Genomic DNA, 22,009 nt, shown 5'->3' with positions numbered 1-22,009 from the left:
TGAGACTATAAAAAGAGACAAATATATTTATTTTTAAATTTATTTTAAGAATTTTCTCTAGAAAAATGAGCGTCTAAATGAACCTAGAACCTATTATACAGAGTGAAGTGAGTCAGAAAGAGAAAGATAAATATAGTATTCTAATGCACATATATGGAATCTAGAAAAATGGCTCTGAAGAATTGATTTACAGGGCAGCAATGGAGAAACAGACAGAGAATAGACTTACAGACACGGCGAGAGGGGAAGAGAGGGTGAGATGTATGGAAAGAGTAAATAAAAAAAATTTCCTCTTATGGACATAATATGAAATTCATTAGATAACAATATTGTGTTCTTTTGCTACAAATGTCCCCAAATTCTTCTAACAATTTACTTGGCAGAAATGTCAAAGTTTAATCTATAAAATATGCATATATTTTATATATTTATAAATATTTATGCATTTATTTTATATATATTAAATATATATATATATATTTTCACATGAGTCCTTTAGAATGAGTTAGTTTTTTTTGAAATTTTATAAAAGAGTGGTGGGTCTTTTGAAAAAATGTGTATTTTGCACCGAAAACAGCAAAGATTTTTTTACTCTTCAGTTTTCTCTTTGAAGTTTTCAAAGGAACCATTTTTCCAATTAAAACTTTTTATCATCTGGAAGCTCATTGAGTTAAGTAGTATCTCAATCAGAACTTTACCTCCTTTGATGTCTTATGTGAATGTATTTCTAGAAAATACCTTATTTATAATTGGACCTTTGTGTATACCTACCCAAGTGAAATAGTCTTTTCATGAGATCCTTTTAAATATGTGAGCATTTATTAAGTCCTCTTAGAACAGTTGGAAGTAGTACCAACTGTTGCTTTAGAAAAAGCTGTTATAAATATAGGAAATGACATATTTTTATGCTTCTACAGGTTTAACCTTGAACTTAAGAGCTGCATATGTTTACCAAAACTGACATGTTACTGTGGTCTCTTTTCTAGTTATTAGCTTTAAATAGGTAACTATCAAATATTCAAGGGTACCAGGTAAAGTCATACAAGAAAAGAAATGGAACTTTAGAATAGAAGAAAATAGGCCTGAATGTGCTGTGGGAGTAGTTAGTGTTAATCATGCCAAGGAAAGAACAGATATTGCTGGTTATGCCAAGCAGAATGTGATGGTGTTTGATGTGGAAATTTGAAAAGAAAATGTACTTTTTAGAACATTAGGTTATCACACTTTCAGCTTAAATTTTATTGGTTTCTAGCAAAGCCAACCTGTATGATAGTTTTGGAAACACTCAGTTGTTTAGGAAATGAGAAAGTTCTGCTTTAAGGTCAATGGGGAAGAAAAATGCAGAGCTTTAGGAAGGATATGTGTATCATCAACATTGTTTTCTCAATTTTCTTTTTATGTTGCTTTTAACAAATGTTTTCCACAGTTATGTGTTTATGGAAGGTCTTACACAGAATTTCTTACCTTATATGCATAATCCTTTGTAGAAAACTTACTAAATCCAAGAATTATAAATAAAATTGTAGGAGAAGGAATGGTTCAGAAAGAATCAGCTCAGATTACCTACACAGTCAGGACTTCACTGTTACTACCTCTTGGATTAGGAGTTCCTCTTTGGTGGTTTTATGATGATTTATCCATATTTTTATAAGTTTTTAATATAAAGAACTACTTTTATGTATATGAACATCTTCTGATGGTGAGCAGCATTTTTACCAAACACTGAGTTAAGTCCTGGTCCAGAAAAAGAACTCAATAATTGTTGGAATTATTAAATATTAGAAAACTGAATGAATAAAAATTAGGCTTAGTATAATAATATTTATGTTATATAACTCAGTTACACACGTTGTTAACTTAATGATGGAAATGGAAAAATAATAATTAGGTTTATAAATAATAGCTGATACTTACTTTGTGCCAGTCAGTTACATACAGTGTCTACTCATAGCAGATTGTGTATTATTCCTATTCGTTATTTGAGGGCTTCCCAGGGGGCCCAGTGGTAAATAATCTACCTGAAGTGCAGGAGATGTGGGTTTGATCCCTGGGTCAGGAACATTCCCTGGAAAAAGAAATGGCAACCCACTCCAGTATTCTTGCCTGGGAAATCCTGTGGACAGAGAAGCCTGGTGGGCTACAGGCCATAGGGTCACAAAAGACCAGACACGACTTAATGACTAAACAACAATTATTTTATAGATCAGCACAAGAACAGCAACTTATCAGATGATGGGTAGACATCCCAGTTACTGTGTACCAAACAGCACACATTCGTTTTTCATCAGCATATTTCAGAGTTGGCTAAGATTGTGGATATAGAATTACAGGTTCTGAAGTTTGCTCTGGCTCTGTGGTTTCTACATTCAGAGCCCACTGCTGAAACTTTGTGTGATATTTTTACTAAGTGAAACCATGGTAACCACTCATCTAGGACTGGGGTTTGTGAAGAGCCGTGTGGGGAGCATTCTGTATAGATCATGGGTTCTGGAATCCAATGACTATCGCTTTCACATTCAGTTTTCTGCCAATTGCTTGATTTATGACCTAGAGTAGGTAAATTTCATTGCTTCTCACATTTTCATTTCCCATTTGAAGTATGTTTAAAACTATTTTATAAATTTTGGCACAGTCTTATGGACTCTGTGGGAGAGGGAGAGGGTGGGAAGATTTGGGAGAATGGCATTGAAACATGTAAAATATCATGTATGAAATGAGTTGCCAGTCCAGGTTCGATGCACGATACTGGATGCTTGGGGCTGGTGCACTGGGACGACCCAGAGGGATGGAATGGGGAGGGAGGAGGGAGGAGGGTTCAGGATGGGGAACACATGTAAACCTGTGGCGGATTCATTTTGATATTTGGCAAATCTAATACAGTTATGTAAAGTTTAAAATAAAATAAAATTAAAAAAAAAATAAATTTTGGCAAATGCAGTTATTCAAAAAAAGGACATAAGGCAGATAAATCTGTGAAAAATAATGGGAACATAAGCATACGCAAAACTCCCCAAAGAACCATAGGGAATTTTTATCCCCTACCTGGACTGCAGCTGTAGCTCATTTATGCCTCTTTCACTTACTGTACCCCAGTTGTTGCTGTTGTTTTCTTCAGTTCTATAAATATGTTGCAATCTTTCTACCCCAGGGCTTTTACACGTTATTATCTTTACCTAAAAGCACTCCCCACAGACACATACATATAAACATCAACACAAACATACATAGACACCTTTCTATGTGTTAGGTTCCTTTTCATGTTTTTTTTTTGCCTAACATTGTCACTTCTTCAGAGAAAATGCCCCTGATCACTTCATAAAGAAAGACCTTTTTATAATTCTTCATTATATAACTATGCCTGTATTTTCATAGTGTTTCAGACAATTTATATATGCATATACATACTGTTTGATCAATGTCTGACACTCTGCTTGAGTGAAAGTCCCATGAGGGCAGAAATTATATGTCAACCGTATTCACCACTGTATACCTAATATCAACATGGGGCCTGCAGAGAGCAAAAACCCAAGTACTGTCTTTTCTGTGATTAGGTGAATACAGAGATGAATCAAATGATGGAAAATACTGATAGCATTGATGAGCATAAAGCTTAGTCTCACCCTATACTGGTTTATAAGATAATATCTACATGTGTGCTGGCCTTCCCAGGTGGCACTAGTGATAAAGAACCTGGCTGCCAATGCAGGAGACTTAAGAGATGCTGGTTCGATCCCTGGTTCTGGACGATTTCCCTGGAGGAGGAAGTGGCAACCTGTTGGGGGCCGGCATGAGGCACTCCGCCCATGGCAAAGGTCATGAGGAAGGAGGCTTGACATACGTAAAGGCGGGATCGAGCCTCAGGAGTCCCCCTGGAAATCCTCAAGTATCTACCCCCATAACCAGAGCCTGCCTACTTTACTACTTTGTGCTCTCACCTACACCTCTGACTTTACGGGGGGCTGTCCCCCACCACCTCTTTCGGAGAAGGAGTTAACTTAGAGCTCCAGTTAATAATAATTCCTGGGCGTGATAGGAGTGTTTTAACCTACAAACTCCTCTGAAGGTTCTCTAGCCTGCCTGACAGGCTTGTCCGGCCACATGTGATTGCTCACAGCCTCCCAACTGTGAGAGGCACGAGATGCTTTAAACCTTCTAAAAACAGGTTCTTTAGAAAAGTTAGAAAATTATTAGTATAAGTATAATGGGCTGATTAGAAATCGTATTGGTGAAGGGTTTTTCATTTGTTGAGCCAATGTTTGTTGCTAAGTCTCCATATCCCCTGCCCTTACACACATTAATGAATATGTAAAAGAAATAAGTATTAACCTTTGATATAAATCACGTTAGACCTTAGGCTAAGTAAATTCTTTCCTTAACTAAAACCCACTACACCCTCACCCTATAGGAATGTAACTTTATTTGGGTGGCGTCTGTTTTAAGAATAATCACCCCTGGAGAAATAAGTGTCCTGGTTGACTGACCGCTGTCACAAGGAGAGGGTCGTAAATTGTCAGCAGGCCCCCTGGCCAGAAGATGATGTAACACCCCTAAGACCTCTGTATACATTTGTATGAAGCACCTGACTTTGATAAAAGTCAGGACTGCTGACCCCACGTGACTTTTGCATAACATCTCAGTGTATAAAAGTAGACCATGGAAAATAAAGAATGGGGGATCAGTTCCTCGAAAGACTGGTCTCCCCATGTCTCTCTCTCTCTCACTCTGGTTGAGTCTTCATCTGGAGCGCGGAACCCACCATGCTTACTAATTATGCCTGGGCTTCTAAGATCCGACCGGGGAGGCCTCAGTGTCTCCTCTCCTTCGGGAGAATGGAAGGACGCCTGTGGCCTACGTAAGTGGTGCAAACTTCTTGTCTTGAAGTTTTATTGGTCCCCCGCGTAAACCAAGCTACTCAGCCTCTTTTCTCCACTGAATTTTCCTACTGAGCTATCCTCATTCTATTACTCTTTATATCCTTAATTAACGTTTAATTAAGCAGTTGTTTCCTGACCCTCGCCTACGCCGTCTCTCCTTCGAATACCCTGGATCAGCTGGGGCTGGACCCCGGCAGCAACCCACTCCAGTATTCTTGCCTGGAGAATCCCCATGGACAGAGGAGCCTGGCAGGCTACAGTCCGTAGGGTTGCAAAGAGTCGGACAGACTGAAGTGACTTAGCATGCACATGCACGCAGGCACCAGTGTGCCTGTCATCTTTAGCTCAGCAGGTTTTGAACATGCATTCTGGGTTCAGTAGATTAAGGTAACTAGTATCATTGTAGAGTCCCCATTAAGGCCATTCTCAGAGGACCAAGGCATTTCTCTCTGTTTCTAATATCTTTACTAGCAACTATTACCATCTTCCATCTGCATACTAACCCCCTCCAAAGAATATTTATTCATTTACTTATATGTTCTTCTATGGTAAAAGATAGTTTTCAGCCAGAGCCCTGTAACAAAAACAGATCATTTAATATTAAACATCAGTGTCTTCTAAATGAAATAAAATATTAGACTGTATTACAAAAGATTCATAGGCATAAAACCTTACTAGGACAAATTTTTCCTGTGCAGTTCCTTGGATGTAGTATAGAAAACTCTAGTCAGTCCTTAACTAAGGGAGATTGTATGATATTTGAGTAGGATTTCAATATGAGTTTTGTAGGCCTTGGGGAATCCCTCTTCAAAAGGGTATTTTCCTTTCTTACTATTATGGAGTCCCAGAAAGCTAAGTGAAAGAAAGTGAAAGTGTTAGTCACCAGAGACTGCATCAATTTATAATTTTTTCTTGCATCCCTTTCTAGTTCACATTTTATTTGCACCCTGATAATTATTTAAAACTAATTAAATACATTTTTTAATAAAACAGGAAGATAAAATCCATACTGCTAGGTTTATTTGCATTTCATCTATTCAATCATGTCTTATTTCTGTAGAACTGCTTTCAAAAATTGTCATTTTTTCCCCCAAGATTCTCATTTTTCTCAAAGGACAGTGCACATTGGTACCTCTGCTTGTCTTTATTTGAATTCATGCATTTGATACATTCTTAGAAATCTGGAGTTAATTCATGAGCTGATTATAAAATAGCTTAAAAGTATTGACCAGAACAATGTTGGTGGAGTTTAGTTAACTTGTTTGTCTTATAATAAATATGATAATTACTGTCATGCTGGAGAAGACTCTTGAGAGTCCCTTGGACAGCAAGATCAAACCAGTCAATCCCAAAGGAAATCAACCCTGAATATTCATTGGAAGCATTGATGCTGAGGCTGAAGCTCCAATATTTTGGCTACCTGATGTGAAGAGCTGACTCATTGGAAAAGACCCTGATGCTGGGGAAAATTGAGGGCAAGAGGAGAAGCGGGCAACAGAGGATAAGATGGTTGAAAGGCATCACTGACTCAATGGACATGAGTTTGAGCAAACTCAGGGAGATAGTGAAGGCTGGAGAAGGATGGCATGCTGCATTTCATGGAGTCGCAAAGAGTCAGACACAACTTAGTGACTGAACAATATATCCATCTATCTGTATATGTATAAACACATATACTAAGTACATATAAAATAACAAGAAAAAGCCTAACAAAACACTAGAAAAACCATAAAATCGCTTAGTCATTGAAGAGTTATAATCGGCTATGAAATATATGAAAACATGTTCAATCTGTTACACAAAGAATAAAACAATTTTTTAGTTTTCTATTTGTTGGCTTATTATTTTATTCAGAGTTAAAACAATGGATACTGTCTAGAGTTGGCCAGGAAATTTCATAAGGAAATGGATTCCATCTTGTACTATTTGTGGAAGTGTGAAAAGATAAAGCTTTCAGGGAGATCAGTTTGGCATTATTTATCCAAATCGTAAATATTCATGTTCTTCAAGCCAGCAATTGTACATCTAAGTGTTTCCTCTTAGAGAAATACAGTATGTGCAAAAGAAGGCATATGCCAGAATACTCACAGCAGTATTTCAGGGCTGAGGAATGCCCTGGGATTAATGTGAGGAAGTGAGGAATGATGGGGACAGGGATGTGCAGGGGCGTGGGGTCATTCATTGCTGGGAGCATACAGTTACAGGGACATCCAGTTATGGAGGCAGAGTCCTATCTAGGGATATTCTTTCTTCTGGCAGATCAGTCCTCTGTGAGGGAGGGACTGTTACGTGGAGCACAGGAATATTGTCCCTTGACCCATGCCTATTGACCAACTTTTGTACTAAAGTATGTGTGCTACCTCTTTCCGCCTCTTGATCACCCATTAGTGTGTTATGCATGTGTCGAAAGGAGGATAAGGTATAAAAAGAAGGGCTCCAGTTAATAATAGTAATTTGAATGTCAGTTCATTAGGTTTTATTTATTTCACTGCTTTAAAACTGAAACAGATTTATCCAAAGACAATCCAAATTGCTGTCCTTATAACTCCCCAAATGAACTTAAACCTCAGTTTCTTTTTTGCAGGCCCTTTAACAAATAGTGAAAGCTCAAAACTGGAAGAGGAGATGTTTATTTCTCATAACTGTTTGATAAAAATCTCAAAACACTTCTCCTGAAAATATAGAAACAGAATTTACTTATTTCTAATCCCCAGGTGGTACTTTTCAATAGTATTTTCCTGAAATAGCCATCATGAGAATTAAAATTATTTGTTGATTTCTTCTGATAATTTCTTATTGTTAAAACATGCCATTTTGAATTTGCAGGTATGAATATAAGCAAGAGTGAGATAGCAAAAGAAACTTCATTAAAACCATCTCGGAGATCCTTGCCTTGCCTGGCCCAGAGCTATGCTTACTCAAAGAGCCTGAGCCAGTCTACCTCACTCTTCCAGTCAATTGAGAGTGAATCTCAGGATCCCACTTCTGTAACCTCAATCTCCGCTGACAAAGCAGAGCAAGGTGAGCTCTACTTTCTTGCTTAACTTATAAAGAGTAGTGTTGCAACCCTCTGTCTCTCTCTCCCTCCCTCTTTCCCTCTCTTCCTTTCTTCCACTTAGTGTTTATGGAGTCTTCAGAAAGGAGACTGGCATAGGAAGGAGAACAGTTGTGCCTGCCAGTCAGACAAAAGGCCATTCCTTGGCCAGATGGTGTTCATCCCTTTATGTCCCTAAAAGTAGCCAATACCATGCAGATATGGACCTACTTTCTGTTGGGAGGAGACAGACCAGCCACCCAAATCACTGGCTTATTAGCATTCCTAGTGAGAATTTATTACCAGTAATTAAATATGCCAGCAATAATAAACTTGGTTTCCTTAAAACAAAAGACCCAAAAACTTTAAATAATACTGACTGTAAAGCAATAAAGATTTGGTTGCATGAAGATGTGATTGGACAAGTGTTGGCAACCAAAACTACACACAACTGCCCGTTTGAGATGCCATTATACCTTTGCTAAGTCACTTCAGTCATGTCCGACTGTGTGTGACCCCATAGACGGCAGCCCACCAGGCTCCCCCATCCCTGGGATCCTCCAGGCAAGAACACTGGAGTGGGTTGCCATTTCCTTCTCCATATTTCCTTCCTTCCTTACGCCTTTAGATAACTCCTTTTCAAAAGAGTTAGGAGTCAAAATACAACCAGGTCCTTTGTCATTCAGTGGATGGGTGTTATTTTTTTTTTTTTCCCCATCCATCTCTAAAAGCTTTTATGTTATGAAAACTCATTTCCTTATGATTCCTGAAGCTTGCTTCCTCCTCTAGATAAATTGAAAATTCTGATTTTCTCTTTTCAATAGTATTGGGAAAGTACTGCCTATTTTAAATAGTCAGCTTACATCCATGGCCAGTAAGAAAAGTGGCTAATTGTTCAAGAGAATCAAAGTGCTAAAATGTAAGATGGGTGTCTTTCTCATTTCAACTCATTAACTGAAAAACATTTCTTCATGTTTGGCAGTCATTTGGATATTAGTCCCCACGGTTATTTTTCTAATCATTGTTATGTGTTTAGTCCCCCAAACTACAAAGTCTTTTTGCTGTTGTTCCAGTTAACACTGAGGAAGAGAGGAAAGATTCTGTGCTCAAATGTTCTTTCACCGACCTCAGTGATTTTTGCTTGGGTGAGTTGATTTTTGATATTTTCTTCCTCCTTTCTCCACTCCAAAAGCAAACTGTCTTCAAATTTAAAACATTATTTTTTAAGAAAAAATTTCATGTTTAGTCTTTAACATTTGATGGATGAGAATGTTCATCGCAGCACTGTTTATAATAGCCAGGACATGGAAGCAACCTAGATGTCCATCAGCAGATGAATGGATAAGAAAGCAGTGGTACATATACACAGTGGAGTATTACTCAGCCATTAAAAAGAATACATTTGAATCAGTTCTAATGAGGTGGATGAAACTGGAGCCTATTATAGAGTGAAGTAAGCCAGAAAGAAAAACTCCAATACAGTATACTAATGCATATATATGGAATTTAGAAAGATGGTAACAATAACCCTGTGTACAAGACAGCAAAAGAGACACTGATGTATAGAACAGTGTTATGGACTCTGTGGGAGAGGGAGAGGGTGGGAAGATTTGGGAGAATGGCATTGAAACATGTAAAATATCATGTATGAAACGAGTTGCCAGTCCAGGTTCGATGCACGATACTGGATGCTTGGGGCTGGTGCACTGGGACGACCCAGAGGGATGGTATGGGGAGGGAGGAGGGAGGAGGGTTCAGGATGGGGAACACATGTATACCTGTGGCGGATTCATTTTGATATTTGGCAAAACTAATACAATTATGTAAAGTTTAAAATAAAATAAAATTAAAAAAAAAAGAAAAAAAAGATTAAAGTATTGTTAAGGTATGTCATGTACAGTTTGTAAATCAAACACAGGAAGTTTTAAATGAACAACAATCCTATAACAGAAAAAAGAAAAAATTCTGCTGTTAGTCTTTTGGAAATTTCCTTCATTTCTCTATGAATAAATAAATTTATACTACTATGTATAGATTTATCAAATTTCAGTATTATCTGTTGATCTCTTGTGCTAGATGAGGGCTTATTAGTCCATTTGTATAGCCTTTCATTCTTTTCAGTTGCATTGCCATTTAAAATTTGTAATCGCTTCAGATTAAATTTATAACTTTAAATAGTATATTTTTTAATAAAAAAATGCAGTATCACTTCTTTTTCTACAATTCCAAGTTATGCCCTCTATGCTACTCTTGAATCCTCTTAGAGTCAAGGTCAGATAAACTCTCCTTTCCTACCCTCTATCACATACTCAAAGTCATGTCATATTATGTTTATTTTGTTGCTTATATAATGTCACAAACTTTTGTTAGTTTTATTTTCCAAGATCATATAAATTTTTTCTCAGGAAAAGAAAAATATTCCTTTTTCTAAATACTTCCATTATATTTCAGCTTCTTGTTTTTATATCCTTTATCTCATTCTTCCTTAAGAAATTCTTAAGTGGTGTCCATTGACTTTCATTGAATTACTGCATTAATTCCATTTTCTAATTTCCCCCCATATTCTTCTTTCTTAGTTTTCATTCTCATTTTTTTTTCAGAATATATCCTTAAACAACTACCTGTGAATATCGATGTGACATGCAATCTTTTTAAGTTATTCTATATCTGAGATGACTTCTGTTGGTTCTTACATTTGATTGATATTTCTTTGTTTATAAAATTCTGCATTAAAAATAATTTCCTATGAAATTCAGTGATTAATTCAATGTCATCTAACATCTGTTATTACTGTTATAAATTCCTTTGTAGTTGATTTTTCTTCTCTGTGTACCTTTCTATTATATTTACTTTTTTTGTTATGTTATAAAATTATACAACATTATATTTATATATTTGTGTATGTGTTTTAGTTCATCCCACTCTAGAGATCATTTGTCCTTTATATTTGTCTTATGCCTCCTTTCCACTTCTGTGATACTTTATCTACAATTTATGCACTTTCGTTTTCCTTCTTTTTCTCTTTTGGGAAATCTAGTTAAAAGCCTGACATTTTCTCTCATCTCATAGTTTTGATTTCTGCCTCGGTTCAGGAAGATTCCTGGAATTTTTCCTCAAAATCTCTTTTCATTTATGTTGGGGAGGGGAGCAGGGCGGGGGATGCAACAGTATATGCATACTTAGTTTTTTTGTTTTCAGAATATAACTTTTTCAGAGTATCCTATTATATTTCATAAATACTGCTGCTGCTGCTAAGTCTCTTCAGTCGTGTCCGACTCTGTGTGACACCATAGACAGCAGCCCACCAGGCTCCGCCGTCCCTGGGATTCTCCAGGCAAGAACACTGGAGTGGGTTGCCATTTCCTTCTCCATTGCGAAAGTGAAAAGTGAAAGTGAAGTCGCTCAGTCGCGTCCGACTTGTAGCGACCCCCTGGACTGCAGCCTACCAGGCTCCTCCATCCATGGGATTTTCTAGGCAAGAGTACTGGAGTGGCTTGCTATTGCCTTCTCCGTTCATAAATACAGCATCTCTCTAACAACACTTGGCTATTGTCCTAAGTTTTCCTTTGGGTTGTAAATTTTAGTCTGTTTTCCCAGGGATCATTTTTAGCTGTAGAATTTTCTCAAATTTCTAGTGATTTTTTGGTCCTCTGTTTACATTTAGGAAAGACTGACTCAAAGCTGGATACAAGGACAAGTCTTAGAAACAGAAAGCATCTATGCTACAGTGAGTGGTTAAGGAACTATTACTTAGATGATCCACCCATGTCAGACTGAGGACTGCACTCTAAAGTGCCAATGCCCACATTACTCTCTTATGCTGTGAATTTCTGTAGAGAAATGGTTACTGTTTGCCTGTTCTACTGTTTTGTTTTCTATTGCCTGTTTCAGTTCTCATCATGTTTTCACCCTCAATTTTCGTTCTTTCCTTCTGTTTATCTGCCATCTTTGAGTCCAGACATCTCCAGGATTTGTCTAAGGAGAGTCACTCTCTCTTCTTACCTCTGAACATATTCTAGGCTAAGCTGCTCCATTAGTTAACACTTCCATCAGAATTTTACCTTCTAGAACAGTCTGGTAGATTTTTACTTTTTAATAGTTATCTGAAGTCTCCAGAGGAAGGGGCAACAAACATGCCTGAAAACTCATTCAGCCACCTTGAACTCTGCTTCTTCACACTATCAACAAGTTAATGATAAATGACTCTTTGATGAGATATTTTATCATATAGGACAGAGGGGGAAATCTGTGGAATACTTACTGTAGAGACTCAGTGCCCAATTTTACATCTAAAAATTTATCCCAGGAAAAATAATATTAGAAATTAAAAACATTTTTTCTTACAGCTTTTATTTATAGTCATTATCAAATTTAAGAACAGAAGCAAATTATACTACCTCACACCAGTCAGAATGGCCATCATGCAAAACTCTGCAAATATTGGAGACGGTATGGAAAAAAGGGAAGCCTCCTACACTGTTGGCAGGAATGTAAGTTGGTACAGTCACTATGGAAAACAGTATGGAGGTTCCTCAGAAAACTAAAAATAGAACTACCATCTGATGCAGCAATCCCACTCCTGGGCATGTATCAGGACAAAGAAAAAGTGTTAGTCTCTCAGTCATGTCTGACTCTGTGATCCCATGGACTGTAACCCACCAGGCTCCTCTGTGCATGGAATTCTCCAGGCAAGAATACTGGAGTGGGTAGCCATTAACTATAATTCAAAAAGATACATGCCTCTCTGTGTTCATAGCAGCACTGTTCACAATAGCCAAGACATGGAGACAACCTAAATGTCCACTGACAGATGAACAGATAGAAAAGATATGGTATAGAACAGTCTTTTGGACTCTGTGGGAGAGGGAGAGGGTGGGATGATTTGGGAGAATGGCATTGAAATACATATAATATCATATATGGAACGAGTCGCCAGTCCAGGTTCGATGCACAATACTGGATGCTTGGGGCTGGTGCACTGGGATGACCCAGAGGGATGGTATGGGGAGGGAGGAGGGAGGAGGGTTCAGGATGGGGAACACATGTATACCTGTGGCGGATTCATTTCGATATTTGGCAAAACCAATACAATATTGTAAAGTTTAAAAATAAAATAAAATTAAAAAAAAAGAAAAGATATGGTACATAGATACAATGAAACACAACTCAGCCATAAAAAAGAACAAATCAGTGTCATTTGCAGATGATATCTAATAACATAGATGCTATTAGAATTATGATATTAAGTGAAGTCAAGTCAGAAAGAGAAGATATACCATATGATATCACTTATCTGTGGAATCTAACATAAGGCCCAGATGAACCTATCTGTGAAACAGAAATAGACTCACAGACCTAGAGAACAGACTTGTGTTTACCAAAGGGGAGGGGAATGGGTAGGAACGGGCTGGGAGTTTGTGGTTAGTAGATGCGAACTATGACATACAGGATAGATGAGCAACAACGTCCCACTGTATAGCACAGGGAACCATATTCAAGACCTCGGGATAAACCATAATGGGAAAGCATATAAAAAGAATGTGTGTGTATAACTGAGTCCTTTGCTGTAAAGCAGAAATTAATACAACATTTTAAATCAACTATACTTCAGTAAAAAAGCCCCCAAAACTTAAAAATTTATTTAAAAAATTAAGCAATAAAACAAAAAAATTCATAAAAATGGAAGCAAATTGAATATTTTAGTAATGGGAGAGTAGATAAATTGTGAAATATCTACATGTTAGACTATCACAGGCTCATTAATACACTATATTATGGAACGTTTAGAAATATGTTGCTCAGAGGGGAAAACAGCTCTATGTAAATGCTACTGCTGCTGCTAAGTCACTTCAGTCGTGTCCGACTCTGTGCGATCCCATAGACGGCAGCCCACCAGGCTCCTCTGTGCCTGGGATTCTCCAGGCAAGAACACTGGAGTGGGTTGCCATTTCCTTCTCCAATCATGAAAGTGAAAAGTGAAAGTGAAGTCGCTCAGTTGTGTCCAACTCTTCGCAACCCCATGGACTGCAGCCTACCAGGCTCCTCCGTCCATGGGATTTTCCAGGCAAGAGTACTGGAGTGGGTTGCCATTTCCTTCTTCAAATGTAAATGCAGAGTGCCTCTTATTTTAGTTAAAAATATATTAGAAAAAAAACTAGAAAGAAACATACCATTATGCTAGCTGATAATGAATATCATCTCCACATGTGGTTATTTGGGGTTGTTATATATCTTCTTGCTGTCTGTATTTTCTTTTTTCTTTAAGGAAGATATATACAAATATTATATAATAAGAATATGTAAAGAAAAATACTGACATCAAAACTTTTTATAAGTTGAGAAAAAAGCTCATATTTCAGTCAAAATAGCACACAATTCTATGCATAGTTTTCAAAACTAATATTTGGAACCGGTTGATAACATTTGGAATAATGGTGGTACTGAAAGATTCTATCCTGATCCTCCATTAGTAGACAGTATAATTTTTATTTATTTTTTTTTTATAACAGAGACAATTACACTAAATATACTCTTTTGCCTTTTGCAGTTACAATGCAAGTTTGCTTCATTTGAATGAGATTTATATTCGGATTCATACTTGTTGGACTTGCCTACGAGCAATGCCTTAAAACAAGGGCCTTTCCTTCATAAATTGAATAGAAATAAAATGAAGTCCGAGTTTTATCAAAGAATGATACCCCAATACGTGTGTCTGCCCCAACAAGTATTTTATAACCTCAGACTGAATTTATTTGTAATCCGTGGAACCCGAGCCATGAATTTTCAGTAGTGCACACGCTGGTGGCCTGGCTTCATTGCCTACATCAGGCATTCTCAAGTCGCCTAGAGCTTTCAAAACTTCCGGGACCCACCTCCAGAGTCAGTTTTAATTGATCTAAGGATAGAAATCAAGATCCATACGTTTAACTGTTCCCCAGATAAATATTAAGTATAGCCAGAATTAAGAATGTCTAGCCTACAACATGTATATTGTTCTCTCTCTGAAGACTTCGCTGAGATACTTTTTCATAATTTGTTTAAAGGATGAGCTGTGTTATTTATAATAGCACTCTGAATGACTGTGAATTAGTCGTGTTTTTTAAAATAATACCTCTTTGTGTGTGTGGCTTAGACACAAGGTTGGCTTATTAAGTTTCCTAATTAAAGGAAGCCAGCCACCAGCAGGTTCATTTCACATACAACATCGAGAAGAGCATTTCATCAGAACAGATATGCTCAATCAGAGTGCAAAGGCCTTTCCCATAAAAAGTAATTAGTCCTGAAAGAGGTTACTTGTGTTAGTTGTTTTCTGATAAGAAAACAAAAACAGAACAAAAATCTTGTTCAAAATATCCATGCAGGTGTTACAGTTTGCATAGAACCCTTCATCAATAATTCTCCCAAGTTACTACTAGTAGCCTAACAATGACTCCAGTCATGTAAACCTTTCTATTCAATTCCAGGAATCTTATTTTTGACAGTTTGCCAATCCAAATATTAACATTTCCTCTACTGCATAATGTAATTAGATGCCCAGACTCCTTTTTTTACCCCCTCTCACCATTCAAGTATCTCAGTCATTTGACACATTTGACTTGTGTTTATATCTCTCCAGGAATTTGTAACTCATACTCATTATTTTTTTTTAAATTTTATTTTATTTTTAAACTTTACATAATTGTATTAGTTTTGCCAAATATCTCTCCCAGCATCAGCCTATCATTCATTCAGTTTAGAGAAACATCAGAGCTTCTGAAGGGGTTAAGACATCACACCGGAGGTACGTGTTCACCTCTATCATGAAGCCAGGAATGAAGCTCCAGCTGACTGTAGTATCACCAGGCATTCCAGGGGCCTAGCTAGATATAAAACTTGGCTGTGAAATGCTCTTTCAAAGTTGGCTGAATATCTGTAGCTGGTATGTCTTTATCATGTTTGAGAGGAGGTCAAGTAAAACAATGTCAAATATGGAAAAACTGTAACTTCATGAATCATGAGTATTTAATAATACATGATGTCTTTTAAATTCAGGAAAGTTATATTCTCTAATTTTGCATCTAGAGTGCAGATTACTATCTTCTAATGTTGAGTTGGTTAATGCATTGGAGTTTCCAAGTACTAATAGGGTTTAGTACAATTTTTGGACCCCTACTGATGTTTCTAATTAATGGCTTTTCATTTTTTTAGAGTAAACTACTTTGAACTGCCCCATAAAAATGTTGAGGCTATGGCAGAGTTACGTGGATGTGGTCAGTGTTTCACTGAAGACATATTTCTCACTGTTCAAAAAAGCTATTCAGTTCAGTCACTCAGTCGTGTTTGACTCCTTGCGACCCCATGGGCTGCGGCATGCCAGGCCTCCTTGTCTATCACCAACTCCAGGAGTTTACTCAAACTCATGTCCACTGAGTTGGTGATGCCATCCAATCATCTCATCCTCTGTTATCCCCTTCTCTTTCTGCCTTCAATCTTTCCCAGCATCAGGGTATTTTCCAATGAGTCAATTCTTTCCATCAGGTGGCCAAAGTATTGGAGTTTCAGCTTCAGTATCAGTCCTTCCAATGAATATTCAGGACTAATTTTATTAGGATGGACTGGTTTGATCTCCTTGCAGTCCAAGGGACTCTCAAGAGTCTTCTCCAAAATACAGTTCAAAAGCGTCAATTCTTTGGAGCTCAGCTTTCTATACAGTCCAACTCTCACATCCATACATGACTACTGGAGAAACCAAAGCTTTGACTAGACAGACCTTTGTTGGCAAAGTACTGCCTCTGCTTTTTAATATGCTGTCTAGGTTGGTCATAGCTTTTCTTCCAAGGAGCAAGCATCTTAATTTCATGGCTGCAGTCACCATCTGCAGTGCTTTTGGAGTCCCCCCACCAAAAAGTCTGTCACTTTCCATTATTTCCCCATCTATTTTCCATAAAGTAATGGGACCAGATGCCATGATCTTAGTTTTCTGAATGTCGAGTTTTAAGTCAGCTTTTTCATTCTCCTCTTTCACTTTCAGTGGCTGACTTTATTTTTCTGGGCTCCAAAATCACTGCAGATGGTGATTGCAGCTGTGAAATTAAAAGACACTTACTCCTTGGAAGGAAAGTTATGACCAACCTAGACAGCATATTGAAAAGCAGAGACATTACTTTGCCAACAAAGGTCCATCTAGACAAGGCTATGGTTTTTCCAGTGGTCATGTATGGATGTGAGAGTTGGACTATAAAGAAAGCTGAGCACTGAAGAATTGATGCTTTTGAACTGTGGTGTTGGAGAAGACTCTTGAGAGTCCCTTGGACTGCAAGGAGATCCAACCAGTCCATCCTAAAGGAGATCAGTCCTGAGTGTTCATTTGAAGGACTGATGTTGAAGCTGAAACTCCAGTGCTTTGGCTACCTCATATGAAGAGCTGACTCATTTGAAAAGACCCTGATGCTGGGAAAGACTGAGGGCAGGAGGAGAAGGGGAGGACTGAGGATGAGATGGTTGGATGGCATCACCAACTTGATGGACATTGGTTTGGGTGGGCTCCAGGAGTTGGTGATGGACAGGGAGGCCTGGCGTGCTGCAATTTATGGGGTCACAAAGAGTTGGACATGACTGAGCGACTGAACTGAACTGAACCATCTCTTTATGTTATCACTAAAATGTGACCCTGATGGCATACTGGAATAACAATAATTTACTGAACTCACATGCACACCTCCCTGCCTATGTTATCTTATTTTTCTTAACAGTCCTTTGGGTTGGTGTTATTATCATCTTATTTTTACAGATGAGGAACCTTATTCACCAAGAGGCAAGTTAACTTAGAAAAATCATCTAACTAGCCAATGGAGAAGGTAATGGCAGCCCACTCCAGTACTCTTGCCTGGAAAATCCCATGGACAGAGGAGCCTGGTAGGCTGCAGTCCATGGGGTTGCTAAGAGTGAGACACGACTGAGCAACTTCACTTTCACTTTTTGCTTTCATGCATTGGAGAAGGAAATGGCAACCCATTCCAGTGTTCTTGCCTTGAGAATCCCAGGGATGGGGGAGCCTGGTGGGCTCTATGGGGTCACACAGAGTCGGACACGACTGAAGTGACTTAGCAGCAGTAGCCAATGGAGAACAGAGGTTTCAACCCAGGAAACCTTTATCTCTTATCTTCTCTCCTAATCAGCACAATAGCAACACAGGCATTTAAGATGAAAAGTGGTTAGTGAAACCCAGGGAACACCAGCTCTGCAAGATGTTAATAAGTATCAGGCTGGGAGCAACAAAAGATGGCGGAGTAACATTACATGGTAAAATATATTTGGGAGATGATTGATTAAAGAAAACTAATCAGGTTGGGAGGTTAGGATCTTCTTGCTTGGTTTTCTTCATTTATTCTTCTAATTGTTGTCTCTGGACTTTTAATTCTACTTTTCATAGAACAGTCAGGGCACCATTCCATTGCATAAAGCATTCTCCCCCAGCCACATAGACACATAGATACACACACACAAAATTTTTCTGGGAAGTACTGATCCATGTAACAGTGAACGTGAAATCATAGTGTGCCAGCAATCTTGCTCATCAGTCCTGGAAGTCCTGCTACTATTGCTCACCCTTCTTTTCTTGTTAGTGTACTAGAAAATGGCAAAGACAGAGCAATCCAATTAACAAGTAACTAATGCCTAATTCTACCCTTGCCCACACTGCAGTAAAATCAGGTAACTTTGAAGTGAAATAAGCAGGGCTAATTAAGACCAATATACTTTGGGTCCAACCCTCCAAAATATTCATCTTCCTAATCTTGTGCAATCAACATTTTGCCAGTGTTATGAAATGACTCCCTCAGGAAGGAGTTTGTGTTAGATAATCAAGGCATTCACTTTCTACAAGTTTCATAGTTCAGCTTAATGGCTTGTTTGTTGATCTTATTTCTCAAAACAGTTATGTTCAAATGTAATGATGTATGTATGTAATGATTTTGCTGTCTTTCTGTAATATTAATCTCCACTAATTTTCATCATTTTTTCCCAACAGTTTCATGATAAAATGGTATAAAAATAACTTTTCCACTGATGTTACCAATTTACTTACGATTACAGAAAAAAAAATGGAATTACAGGGAAAGACATTGTTCTCTAGTTTTGAAAGCCTCACAGTCGCTGTAAATCTTTTCAGCTTTTTATTAAGCACATTACATAAGTCATCTTGTCTCACTTTTCAAGTTATGTTCAGAATGTAACACTGCTCACCATTTGCTGCTACAAGTGCTCTACAACGTAATCCACTCTGCCACCATTTCTTGGGAGATAGTGTAATAACCTCCTAATCGGTCTCTCTGCTCCACCTCATGCTTCCTTATAATCTATTTTCTACACAGCAATTATAGGAAGCTTTAATAAAAGAAATTAAATCTCTTCGTTTTTGTCCTCATATTCCTCCAGCTTTCCCATTACACTTAAAATGTAAACCTCCTACTTGGCCTTCAGAGGCCGTATGAGGTATCTGGGCATGGCTTCTTTAGGCCATTTCCTATCGCCTCTTCCCCCTTGTTGTTTTTCTGTTGCTCAGTCATGTCTGGCTCTTTTGTGACCCCATAGAGTAGCCACCAGGCTCCTCTGTCCATGGGATTTCCCAAGCAAAAATACTGGAGTGAGTTGCCATTTCTTTTTCCAGGGGATCTTCTGGACCCAGGGATTGAACCCATGTCTCCTGTATCTCTTGCATGGTAACAGGCAGATTCTTTACCACTGAGCCACCTGGGAAGCCAATTCTGTAGCCAATTCAACCTTCTGTTCCCTATTGTTCTGATCCCAGGGCCTTCCATTGAAAGAAACCAGAGTCACACAAACTTCACTTTATGTGCTCTAATCTTGATTTATTTTCCTTTTTAATACATAGAAAGTATTACCTGAAATTCTGTGGGTTTTTTTTTTTTTTCTCTCTCTCTTTTTCTGTTTCCAGAACACAGAGGCTTTGTTGACTTTCTTGATTCCTGTAGCCCAGAATCAAGAACGTTATTTGGCACATAGTAGGTGCTCCAATAATATATTTAGAATCTGAAAAATGGATAAACGACACAGAGGCTATTGACATGCATATCTTTGGAGAGTTTGCTGTAGGATTTGCCCATTACTTTTCTCACCATGATGTGATCTCTCAGTGTGCTTTTCCTCACCTGTTAGAAATCATTACTGTGTTATTTTTCTCACTGATGACCTAATCTGATTATATTCCTCTTTTTCATTTGGGTTGACAAACCTTCTGGGAGAGCATTTAAAGAACTGATAGTCATCATTCTCCTTAAGTAGGAAGAGTATGACTTTCTAACATTACTCTTCTGTGAAGTCCTCCCTAACATTCAGAAGTTGAGATGAGGCCTTCTTTCTATTATTATAGCACTTTGAATATGGCTTTATGTATACTTGGGCTTCCCTGGTGGCTCAGAAGGTAAAGAATCTGCCTGCAATGTGGAAGACCTGGGTTCAGTCCCTGCACTGGGAAGATCCCCTAGAGAAGGGAATGGCTACCCACTCCAGTATTCTGGCTTGGAGAAGTCCATGGACAGAGGAGCCCGGCAGGCTACAGTCCATGGGGTCACAAAGAGCTGGACACAACTAAGCGACTTCCAGTTTTGGATTCCCTGGTGGCTCAAATGGTAGAGTCTGCCTACAATGCTGGAGACCTTGGTTTGATCCCTGGGTCGAGAAGATCCCCTGGAAAAGGAAATGGCAACCTGCTCCAGTATTCTTGCCTGGAAAATCCCAGGAACAGAGGAGCCTGGCAGGCTACAGTCCATGGTGTTGCAAAGAGTTGGACACGACTGAGTGACTTCACTTTCTTTTTACTTTCCATGCATACTCATTTTGCTAGATGATAACAATTGCTATTTATATCTGTCCCATTCGTGTTGCCCAGCATGCACCGTGTTTTCAGTGACAGATAGGTAGATAAATGATGATTGATTGGGTGAATATATGGAAAGATAGATGTGGGTAGAATAAACGCCAACACATTGACTCGATGGAAAGCAGTTTATCCACAGAATTTCCTCAGTTGGGGGGTTGACTCAGTATAGCTCCAGCAGTACCTGTGCTGTGACTGGTTAGTGTCAGGAGTTTAGAACATTGATACTGTTAGGGAGAAGCAGACAACAAAAGAACAGCAAAGAACCAGTAAATCTGGCTCTTCTACGTGTGTGTGTATGTCCCTTCACTGTTCCCCTGAAACTATCACAGCATTGTAAAAATGGCTATGTGTATTGTTTTAGTAACTCAGTCGTGTCTGATTCTTTGCGACACTATGGACTGTAGCCTGCCAGGCTCATCTGTCCATGGAATTTTCCAAACAAGTATACTGGAGTGGATTGCCATGCCCTTCTCTAGGGGAACTTCCCAACCCAGGGATAGAACCAGGGTCTCCTGCATTGCAGGCAGATTCTTTACCATCTGAGCCACATGGGAAGTTAATCAGCTATACCCCAATACAAAATAAAAAATTGTAAAAAAGACTGGGTCTGGATCTTTACCAGCACCAAACCTCTACATTTTTACTCCAGTTTGTGTTTTTTATGTCAAATTTTGTATCTTTTCATTTTATGTATTTCTAAACTGATTTTTGTCATTTTAGTTGATTTTACTACTTTTGTCTTTTAACTTCCTTACTAGATTTATAAGTGATTAATTCACTACCTTTTCTCTGTATTTGTCTTTGCCAGTGAGATTCTTACTTACCTGTTGTCTCCAAAGGAAGAAATCTCACTTAGCACCTAGTTTCAGGTTGACTGGAGACCTTGGCCTCAGACAGCCTCTGTTAAAGTATGCAAATACGTACAGTTTCTGTGGGGCTGCGATCCCAAGCCCTACAGTCTTCAGACAGGAAATCGGAGGGTGGCCTTGGGAGACTGTTAACAAAAATCAGAGCTCCAGATCAGTGTGTAAGCTATTATCAAGGTGAAGTGAGGCAAAGGGGTTGCATAGGATGCTATCTCTCTACTACGCTGGAAGTACCTCCATAGACTCTAGATGTGTGGGAAAACTTAAGCCTATCCCTCAGGCTGAAGCTCCAACATAAATAAATAGGCTTTTCACAGGAAGGTGGGGATGTGTTTCAGTCTGTGATCTGTGCATT

General features: G+C 38.4%; 1 protein-coding gene across 2 annotated transcripts in view; it reads left to right on the top strand.

The window, feature by feature from the left end:
* ANO3 (anoctamin 3) overlaps positions 1–22,009 on the top strand; it is a 452,499-nt gene that overhangs the window by 219,483 nt on the left and 211,007 nt on the right. For both annotated transcript variants that reach the window (XM_025266342.3, XM_025266344.3), the window contains exons 2-3: positions 7,701–7,895; positions 8,982–9,053. In XM_025266342.3, coding sequence (XP_025122127.1) covers positions 7,701–7,895; positions 8,982–9,053 — 267 coding nt within the window. The remainder of the gene's footprint in view (positions 1–7,700; positions 7,896–8,981; positions 9,054–22,009) is intronic.

The sequence above is a fragment of the Bubalus bubalis genome, chromosome 16 (genome assembly GCF_019923935.1).
Source record: "Bubalus bubalis isolate 160015118507 breed Murrah chromosome 16, NDDB_SH_1, whole genome shotgun sequence".
In the NCBI taxonomy this organism is placed as follows: Eukaryota; Metazoa; Chordata; class Mammalia; order Artiodactyla; family Bovidae; genus Bubalus; species Bubalus bubalis.
Note: the sequence above shows the minus strand (reverse complement) of the source record. Positions and strands in the feature narration are given on the sequence as shown.